At 39.3% G+C, this 11193-nt stretch overlaps 1 protein-coding gene across 2 annotated transcripts in view; it reads right to left on the reverse strand.

The window, feature by feature from the left end:
* Positions 1–8319, reverse strand: part of LOC107550452 (vitamin K-dependent protein C-like) — a 49893-nt gene extending 41574 nt beyond the window's left edge. Inside the window, exons 1-6 of one of the 2 annotated variants that reach the window (XR_001604669.1) lie at positions 8256–8319; positions 7916–7975; positions 7457–7540; positions 2748–2905; positions 2642–2666; positions 2210–2567 (exon numbers count right to left, since the gene is read on the reverse strand). Coding sequence is in view for 1 of the 2 variants with exons in the window: in XM_016231735.1 (XP_016087221.1) it covers positions 2880–2905; positions 7457–7529 (99 nt within the window). In the remaining variant the exon portion in view is untranslated. Of the gene's footprint in view, positions 1–2209; positions 2568–2641; positions 2667–2747; positions 2906–7456; positions 7541–7915; positions 7976–8255 lie in introns of those variants that run through there. The other variant, XM_016231735.1, reaches the window with a different exon arrangement.
* Between the last annotated feature and the right edge of the window lie 2874 nt (positions 8320–11193).

The raw sequence follows: 11193 nt of genomic DNA on the forward strand, positions 1-11193 counted from the left end.
TTCGTCTGAAAGAAGAAAGTCATATACACCTAGGATGCTTCGAGGGGAAGTAAAACACAGTCTAATTTTCATTTTTGGGTGAACTAACCCTTTAACAGCTGTACAGGAGCACTGAACTCAGTTGAAGCCAGCTCAAGTCAGCAGCTAATATTGCACTGCAAGAGATGCTAGCATTGTGTTACTACAAGTGTATTACCCGTTTTTAATTCTTTGTGAAACTCCCCTAGGACTCTTTACTTTTCTTTTGATTCTTATGAAAAGAGTGTTAATCAAATGAGACCTGATTTAGTTCTATATTTTTTATTCAAGGATAAACTTTCAAAAGCTTTTTTCTTTTGTTGTTTTATATACAGTGGGGCAAAAAAGTATTTAGTCAGCCACCAATTGTGCAAGTTCTCCCACTTAAAAAGATGAGAGAGGCCTGTATTTTCATCATAGGTATACCTCAACTATGAGAGACAAAATGAGAAAAAAAATTCCAGAAAATCACATTGTAGGATTTTTAAAGAATTAATTGGTAAATTCCTCTGTAAAATAAGTATTTGGTCACCTACAAACAAGCAAGATTTCTGGCTCTCACAGACTTGTAACTTCTTCTTTAAGAGGCTCCTCTGTCCTCCACTGGTTACCTGTATTAATGGCATCTGTTTGAACTCGTTATCAGTATAAAAGACATCTGTCCACAACCTCAAACAGTCACACTCCAAACTCCACCATGGCCAAGACCAAAGAGCTGTCAAAGGACACCAGAAACAAAATTGTAGACCTGCACCAGGCTGGGAAGACTGAATCTGCAATAGGTAAGCAGCTTTGTGTGAAGAAATCAACTGTGGGAGCACTTATTAGAAAATGGAAGACATACAAGATCACTGATAATCTCCCTCGATCTGGGGCTCCACGCAAGATCTCACCCTGTGGGGTCAAAATGATCACAAGAACTGTGAGCAAAAATCCCAGAACCACACGGGGGGACCTAGTGAATGACCTGCAGAGAGCTGGGACCAAAGTAACAAAGGCTACCATCAGTAACACACTGCGCTGCCAGGGACTCAAATCCTGCAGTGCCAGATGTGTCCCCCTGCTTAAGCCAGTACATGTCCAGGCCTGTCTGAAGTTTGCTAGAGAGCATTTGGATGATCCAGAAGAGGATTTGGAGAATGTCATATGGTCAGATGAAACCAAAATATAACTTTTTGGTAAAAACTCAACTTGTCGTGTTTGGAGGAGAAAGAATGCTGAGTTGCATCCAAAGAACACCTTACCTACTGTGAAGCATGGGGGTGGAAATATCATGCTTTGGGGCTGTTTTTCTGCAAAGGGACCAGGACGACTGATCTGTGTAAACGAAAGAATGAATGGGGCCATGTATCGTGAGATTTTGAGTGAAAACCTCCTTCCATCAGCAAGGGCATTGAAGATGAAACGTGGCTGGGTCTTTCAGCATGACAATGATCCCAAACACACCGCCCGGGCAACGAAGGAGTGGCTTCGTAAGAAGCATTTCAAGGTCCTGGAGTGGCCTAGCCAGTCTCCAGATCTCAACCCCATAGAAAATTTTTGGAGGGAGTTGAAAATCCGTGTTGCCCAGCGACAGCCCCAAAACATTACTGCTCTAGAGGAGATCTGCATGGAGGAATGGGCCAAAATACCAGCAACAGTGTGTGAAAACCTTGTGAAAACTTACAGAAAACGTTTGACCTCTGTCATTGCCAACAAAGGGTATATAACAAAGTATTGAGATGAAATTTTGTTATTGACCAAATACTTATTTTCCACCATAATTTGCAAATAAATTCTTTAAAAATCCTACAATGGGATTTTCTGGATTTTTTTTTCTCATTTTGTCTCTCATAGTTGAGGTATACCTATGATGAAAATTACAGGCCTCTCTCATCTTTTTAAGTGGGAGAACTTGAACAATTGGTGGCTGACTAAAAACTTTTTTCCCCCACTGTAAATCTACTGTTCCGGATTCATATACACTATTTATTGTTAAGTTTTAATATTTAAAAGTTTTTTTTTTGTTATTAATGTTGTTAAATTAATTTAATTGCTGAAATTTGAGAAATGAGAAACGAAAAAGGGTGAATTCACACGGTATATACATACTCTTATGTCTTATCAGATTAAAGAAGAGTTGAACCGTCATCTGATGTCCGTCTGATGAATGCATAAAAAAACACAACGCTACTTGTGTAACACCAGTTACACATATGTTTTTCAAACCTACAAAAGTAGTAAATCTACAATAGCCAACTTCCTGTTGGGCGGAGCACTGAAAATGGGTGTACTACAGCCCACCCCCTCCCCACCATGAGAACTTCTGTCCGGCTCTGATGGCCGCAGATTATAATATGTGTGCAAGGTTTCAATCATTTTTGAGCCCCAAAAATGCCCTGGATAGTTTTAAAACTTTTGAACATGTAAAATGTATATAAAAAAAACAAGAGGCTCACGCAGGCCACAGTGTTTCCCTTCAAATCCAGCATTGCAGGTGCAGGAGTAATCTTGTAACAGGTCCACACACTTCCCATGAACACATGGATTCGAGTCGCACTGGTTTCCATCTAAGGGTGCAGAAGAACTAATGAGTACCAGCAGTTATGGTGCCTTGAAGAACTCCAAGACAGACATAACTAACCTTTATATGCCATCCAGAATTCCAACTGCAAGATGAAAAGATCAGTTAGTGGATCATAGTTTAGGGGAAAAAAATATTAATACACTAAAAAGTTGAGATGACCAACCGTGGCTTCCCTCGTATTAAAGATTTCCCTTGCTTCTTCAAAATTGCACAGTTCCTCCCTACACTCCCGCTCCAACGATGAAGGCTTTATTTCCTCCATAAAAGTGTTGGCTCTTCTTGAACGCAGGAGCATGTGTGCTTTTGGGCTGTTAGAAAATGCTGACCAAAATAGACACAGGGTTGATAAGGCAGAGCAACACACAGACGGTTTCCAAATTGCCTTTAACGGGGTCATATGATGTTGCTAAAAATAACATTATTTTGTGTATTTGGTGTAATGAAATGTGTTTATGCGGTTTAAGGTAAAAAAAACCACATTATTTTCCACATACAGTACATTATTGTTTCTCCCCTACGCCCCGCCTTTCTGAAACGCGTAAATTTTTACAAAGCTCATCGGTCTGAAAAGCGAGGTGTGCTCTGATTGGCCAGCTATCCAGTGCGTTGTGATTGGCCGAATTCCACAAGCGTGTGACAGAAATGTTACACCCTTACCATACTGTGATGCCGTGTCCCGGAGCGACGAGGCAAAAACATTAAAACCCATTAGAAATGAGGCATTCATTGCATCCAGTGGGGACATAATCATGGATTATAATGACTTATACTGACTTTTTACGCGTTGCGTTGCATCACGCTGCCGTAAACATAAAACCATGTCTGCATTTGTGATCGGAGAAATGACAAAAAACAAGCGCTACTCTATACTGCTCAACTCGCGTTTGAATCATCAGTGGCAAATTCTTTAAATGTGAAAACGTACTTACAGACTTTGAGTCAGAACAACCGGCATTGTAGTCTACTCTCACAGGATCAGGAAACAGTCCTCCATAAAATGCGCTGCACACATCTGAATATTTGGGTTGAAGTGTTCTGGAACAGTGCTGTAAATACAACTTAACCACGGATTTCTAGTCGTGTTCTCTTTTGGAAGGCCAAATTAAGTATTTTCGCTTTCGCAATGAAACACACAGCGTCTTCACAACATGGCGGTGGTGGTGGCAGCAACAATAAAGTTACGTCTTCTTTCTTTGCGTGAACATTTGGGCGGCATTATGCAAATCTTCCCACATCGTGACGTAGACATGTGGGATCGTGTTTGAACGAGGCATTTAAGGAGGGCGTGAACGAGTCTTAACTTTCATAAAGAATATCTCTTTGGCTTTGAGACTTTAGTCTTTGCAACTTTAGGGATCTTATTTATTCACGAACAGCTTGTAACACTCCAAAGAGAAAGGAAAACTTGAAATCGCATCATATTACCCCTTTAATTGTGTACTACCAAAACTAAAGGGATAATTCATTAAGAATTAATTGTGTCTGCTGACAGCTTCATTTATTTGCAAAAGTTACATGCGTAATTTTAGGAATTAATAGTATAAACATGAGTATGCAATTTGCAGGGCATCCTTTTACTACTGCAATCCACTTCTGGAGTCTGACCTTTAAAACTTTAAATCTTTAAAATGTTTGAGCCCAGTCATAATTCTTTCTTTCTTTTTTCTTTCTTTCTTTTTTCTTTTCTTTTCTTTTCTTTTCTTTTCTTTCATTCATTATAATATTCATAATTAAACACATATAATCAGTACAAGGCAAGGCATTATTATGAGGTGGGCCATGTTAGTGACAGATCCCTTGGAACTGGAATTTATTCTATTCCATGCACCATAAGAGGTGGGAATAGATTGAAATGCCTTTTACAATGTAAGTTGTTTTGGATTTATACACTAAAGAGCACAATGTCACCTGGAGTTAATGAAGAAATTGATTTAAAAAAATTCTGTAGTAATAATAATCCTCACTATTGTGTTGTTTTGTATTGCATAGTATTTATTTATTTACTTACTTTTTTCTTTTCAATTTAATTTATTATTTTTCTTATTTTTTCCCCCTTTTTATTTATTTATGATTTACTTTTCTAATTTATTATTATAATTGTTTTTGTTATTATTATTATTTTTTATTGTGTTGGAAGTTACTACAATGTTCGATTTGTAAGAGCTGGCTGGTCATAGCCATTCCCACTAATCAATCTGAATAACCAGTTGTTTTGATCCACTGTTTGCCTATAGCAGGGGTGGTCAACTTCGGTCCTGGAGAGCCATAGTCCTGCAGAGTTTTCCTCCAACTTTGATAAAAACTCACCTGCCTGTAGCTTTCTAGTAACCCTTAGACCTTGATGAGCTTGTTCAGGTGTGTTTGATTAGGGTAGGGTTGGAGCAAAACTCTGCAGGACTGTGGCCCTCCAGGACCGACGTTGGCCACCCCTGGCCTATAGTTTAAGGAATGCTTGTGTTAGTAACGGCTGTCGAACAACTCCACTCTTTTAATGTTTTTAATGACTTATTCCAGTTTATTGAAGGCTTTTTACGTATAACCATGCCTTGGAATATTTTTGTTGTTTCATGTAATCAGTACAGTTATTTATTTATTTATTTTAACAGGGACTGTCCTTATTAATCAACAGTCAAATAGGGTATATAAGCCAGAGTTAGGCCCATTGGCTAATTTTCATGTTGCCCCTTGCCATATTTTTAAAAGGCAACCTAATCTAAAACATAGTATTTGTTCAGCATTGATGGTGCTTTTCCAGATGTGTAAGCTGCCCATGCCACACGCACTCATGCAACCCCATACCATCAGAGATGCAGGCTTCTGAACTGAGCCCTGATAACAACTTGGGTTGTCCTTGTCCTCTTTAGTCCGGATGACATGGCGTCCCAGTTTTCCAAAAAGAACTCAACTTCGTCTGACCACAGAACAGTTTTCCACTTTGCCACAGTCCATTTTAAATGAGCCTTGGCCCAGAGAAAACGCCTGCACTTCTGGATCATGTTTAGATATGGCTTCGTTTTTGACCTATAGAGTTTTAGCTGGCAACGGCGAATGGCACGGTGGATTGTGTTCACCGACAATGTTTTCTGGAAGTATTCCTGAGCCCATGTTGTGATTTCCATTACAGTAGCATTCCTGTATGTGATGCAGTGCCGTCTAAGGGCCCGAAGATCACGGGCATCCAGTATGGTTTTCCGGCCTTGACCCTTACGCACAGAGATTGTTCCAGATTCTCTGAATCTTTGGATGATATTATGCACTGTAGATGATGATAACTTCAAACTCTTTGCAATTTTTCTCTGAGAAACTCCTTGCTGATATTGCTCCACTATTTTTCGCCGCAGCATAGGGTGAATTGGTGATCCTCTGCCCATCTTGACTTCTGAGAGACACTGCCACTAATTGACCTAATAAGTTGCAAATTGGTCCTCCAGCTGTATATGTACATTTAACTTTTCTGGCCTCTTATTGCTACCTGTCCCAACTTTTTTGGAATGTGTAGCTCTCATGAAATCCAAAATGAGCCAATATTTGGCATGACATTTCAAAATGTCTCACTTTCAACATTTGATATGTTATCTATATTCTATTGTAAGTTTACGAGATTTGTAAATTATTCCATTCCTTTTTTACTCACAATTTGTACAGTGTCCCAACTTTTTTGGAATTGGGTTTGTACAATATAGTGAAAATTCATTCCACCGCTGCTGTTGTTTTTGAGGACTTTCAAAATACCGACATATTTTTGGCAGCTTCTGTTGTTTATCATTAATTGATGAACTACTGCTGCCAAATATTAACCAGTAAATTCATAAATAAATAAAAATCAACATTAACAGACACAATCTATAATAAGCCTAATCTTAATTAGCTACATGTTCTAATGTGGCACAAACAGTGGCGGCTCGTCGGGGGAGGCAGGGGAGGCACAGCTTCCCCATAATTTTGAGGTGAAAATGGGAGGATGATTTAATGTTAATAAAATACACAATTCATTTCAGTTCATGTCTCAGAATGTGTATTTTTTGTTTGTAATTTCACAGTTGTAATACCATAACGTGAAAGTGCTGTATTTCTATCGCGAATGTGACGAATCTGCTGATGTAATTACAACTGCTAAGGATAAAGAAGGGTAGGGGGAGGCCGGGGGAGAGGTGAGCTCTCGTGCCTCCATTGGTAAAAAAAAATTAGCCAATCAGCATCGAGTGTTCACTTTCAGCACTGAGGAGTGCTGAGAAAAGAACCCTGGCAAGGGAGGCTAGCCTCCCTTCTGATATCAACCAATCATCAAAGAGACGTAAATTACATGATATTAGTTTGAACGTCTCCCGCTGCGCTGATAATGTACCAAGTACTTATGATGAGTAGCAATATTGAATATTTGATTGCCAACAGATTTACCAAGCTGTCATTCAAACAGTATATATACAAATTTTAAAAAAGGGAAAACACGCCTAACTGGATATAGGCTACAGCAGTCGGCTTAATTAAATGGCGCAACAGGCAGCTCTCTTTTAACACAGACTTTTAAGAAGGGATGGATGTTTGCTTCAAGTGATAGGCCAGGTAAGTGAAATTATATTATCTTGCTGTATGTGTGTCGTTTTCTTTACATTTTCTGACTAAAAGCAACCAAAAAGCCATTTTAAAGTGGTTAAGCAAATAATAATAATAATAATGGGCAGGGATCCCATACCAATACAATTAGTGTGCCTCCTCTATTTTAAAACCCACGAGCCGCCACTGGGCACAAATACTCAGAATTTCCCTAAATGTTTACATTTTCAAAAGAACACTAGCTTCAGACAAATTCATAAGTATAATACATATGCTTTGCAACTATTTATAAATTCTACAGGGCTATTGACCTCATACCTGACTTGCAGAGAGCCCTATCAGACCAAAATACAACCAGTACTGAGATACAGAAGAAGAGACTCCTCATCATGACAACAGACCCTGTAAATACAGGAAGACAGAAATATACCTGAATATTAAGCATCTTTTAGATTTGAAGATTTTATAGAATCTGAAGTAATGGCACTTGCCTATTCTATTCTATTCTATTCATTTTTTGCTAATTTATACAAAAAAAAACTTTGCTATGTGTACTGTACTAGACTAACTGAGACTTGTCACATCACTTGTATACGGTTGCTCTCTTGTTGGTCTGATTGGTTCTATTGTTCTCCTCATTAGTAAGTCGCTTTGGATAAAAGTGTCTGCTAAATGTAAATGTAAATGCAATGGTTTGGTTATAGATACATGGATGATTACTTACATTCAAAGTGCGAAAGTTTGATGTATAAAATATTAATCAAAAATCATTCTTACCGTATTCCAAAATATCAACAGGGATAGTTAGAGGCCAGATTTGTGCTCAGAAAAGAACCACTGGAAGACACATGAATCGAAAACATTGAAATGTCCTAACATTAATTGGTCTCTGCTTTGTCTTTAACCCAACAGGACAGCACAGCATGAACAGCCTTTAGCAAGTTAACTGAACTCCAACAAACTTTTCACTGAGCAAATAATAGCTGCTGAGATCAATCATATCAGGAATTTTGCGAGTACATTAATATCATCCACTAGGTAACAGAGTGAGACAATCATTAATGCACAATTTCAGTTCTTAACTAACCCTCAATAATTATTAAAAACGTTTACTTACATTTTGAAAAATAAGAAAGGAACAGGAACAGGAATGTAGAATGTGGTGTTTAGAGGGTGTTAATGACTAACTAACTCTGTTTACTAAGAGTCCACAGTCCGAATGCTTCTGCATTCTTTTCTGCTGTCTGTCCACTTACACCTATTTGTGCTGAACTGTACAATTTACAGTTTAATCACCAGACAAGTATATTTGTGGTTTAATTACTTATGATTGGTGAAATAGTTAAATTTCACCTGTCATTTCTTTCTTTGATGTAATAATGCATTTTCAATTATATGAGCCTTAACTTGATGGCCAAATGAATTTGGTAATGTTATTATAGCATTCAAAAAATAAATATATCCATTTTAACTATGCTCTATACATGCAGTACATGTTGATACACGTTGGTACATGTTGGTATTTGTACAAATTGCCTCACATTGATCTTTTTTCCTCAATATACACAGCCTACATTTTGATTAGAAAAAGCATTAAAACGTATCTAATTTTCTGTTGCATAATGGGTCACGCATTCTTGCACTCTCTTTTGCTAACATAGGAATACTTGCTATAATCTGCATACAACATACAGTAGCTATATGATATTGATAGTGAAATAAACTATCAGCACACACCTGTTATTGGAAACATAAACAAGACTTAACATCACAATGGGACACACATGCATGCAATGTATACACTGTACCAAGCAGCTTTACAGTAACTAATTTTACAGTGCAACAATAACACTCAAAAAAAAATTTCTGTCTAAAATTACATTTTGTGTAATTCAATAGCATAACAATTTTCCATCCATTTAGATGACATAGTTTTAACAAACAAATGAATAAACTTAATGTGATTGATATGCGTCAGTCATACGTGAATGAAACAGGTAGGTTTTATGTAATAGTTCACAGCAAAGTCCCCACACTGCTCAGTGTTCATGTGTTTCCACACTACAGAGTGTTAAAGGAGCATTGAAGCAGTGTTGGAGTTAAGGAGATAATTATGTGATGATTGACCATTAATGATGAACACCTGCTGTTAAAAGAATCACCGAAGGAAAGAGAAACACAAGAACTACAACTGACTTCAGCCACAGCCAAAGATGAAATCAACTGAAATAAAAGAAGACATTAAATCTCTCAAGAGCTCAGTAGAAGAGGATTAAACACACAACAGCATCTCCACAAACAGCAATACCAGCTCCACGTGTTACTAACTAGACTGACTTTATTTCTGTCAGACTTCTAGAGAAGCTCTTCTTGAGATGTTGAGATGTTTTAATGTTTCATTTGAAATCACTACCAAGGAGATCAGTGTTTTCTTTTGTTGGGCTCTTGACCCTTAACATTTTCACCTTAGTTTTTTTCTCTGATTGCTAAGACTGTGTGTTTATAAAACATTAGGTTACTTGCGTAACCCCAGTTCTCTGAGAACAGAGCGAGGTATCTCACTATGGGAAACGCCCCAGGCATGATAGACTATGGAAGCACCAATTACACCACGTCTGTCAAAAGGATGCACCAATCATAACTCATGACAAGGAGCCCACCCCCTCCCTATATATATGGCTGTGATCCCCGAAAACGGCATTCTACGCACGCTGTTCCCCCGTGTTATGCGAGTAGGGAAGCTTGGTGAGATACCTCGCGCTGTTCTCAGAGAACCGGGGTTATGCAAGTAACCTAACGTTCTCTTTCAAACAATCGCTCGGTATCTCACTATGGGAATGATATAGCCAACTCCTGAAACGCATGCTTTCCGAAGCCGCCGAACAAACCCGGCAAGAACGAAAGAAAATCTTTAAATTCTCCATAGAGCCAACATTGAGAACTGCATGAGCCATAGAAGGCGCAGTGACATCCAGATGGTAAAATCTGATAAATGTATGAAGGGAAGCCCAGCGTGCCACTGCACAAATATCTCCTACCGAAATCCCCTTGAACAATGCCCATGAGATAGCCATACCCCTTGTTGAATGAGCCCTTAAGCACGCTGGGGAATGAAGACCCATTGATGTATAGGCCAATTCAATCGCCTCCACCATTCAATGGGAAAGGCGCTGTGAGGAGATAGGCTTACCCTAACATTGAGTGGCCCATGAAACGAATAACTGATAATTCTTCTTGAACGATCATGTCCTGTTTACATAATAGCGTAACGCTCGTACAGGACACAAAGTGTGCAATTTCCGCTCCTCCTCCAAAGAAAAAGGAAGGGGGTAAAAGGCACGCAACTCCAAAGCAGAGCAGTTATAAGCTGAATCACTGACTTTGGGAACGAAAGCCGGGTTAGGCAGCAACGTAACCTTGCTGTCATCCTGACTAAAATCCAGACATGCCCGATGAACCGACAAAGCATGTAACTCACACACTCGCTTAGCTGAGACTAAAGCAAGTAGTACGACGGTTTTCAGAGATAGGAGCTTAATATCAACACTCTCCAGAGTTTACAATGGGGCCTGAGTTAAAGCATTCAGAACCATGAACAAGTCCCATGATGGGACCAGATGCTTAGATACTGGTCTCAAACGCTTCACCCCCTTCATAAAATGGCATACAAGAGGGTACCGTCCAACTGAGACTCCCTCGAAGCCTACATGACACGCCGAAATAGCAGCCAGGTCAATTTTAATAGTAGAAAACGCTCTCCCATTGTTCATTATGCTTTGTAAAAAACGAAGAACATCGCTCACCGTGCACTGAAAAGGAATAACTCCTTTACGAGTACACCAGTCCTCAAACACACGCCATTTAAGGCCATACTTTGAGCGCGTTGATGGAGCTCTAGCGCTCTGGAGCGTGTTTATAACCTCCTGCGGAAGCCAGAGTGCGTATAAATTTAACCCTTCACAGGCCAGACCCAAAGATCGACTTGTTTCGGGTTGAAATATCTGCCCCCCCCCCCCCCCCCCCCCCCCCTCCCGCCGGGCCGGCGCCCCGGCCGG

Source organism: Sinocyclocheilus grahami, unplaced genomic scaffold, assembly GCF_001515645.1.
Source record: "Sinocyclocheilus grahami isolate Dianchi unplaced genomic scaffold, SAMN03320097.WGS_v1.1 scaffold398.1, whole genome shotgun sequence".
In the NCBI taxonomy this organism is placed as follows: Eukaryota; Metazoa; Chordata; class Actinopteri; order Cypriniformes; family Cyprinidae; genus Sinocyclocheilus; species Sinocyclocheilus grahami.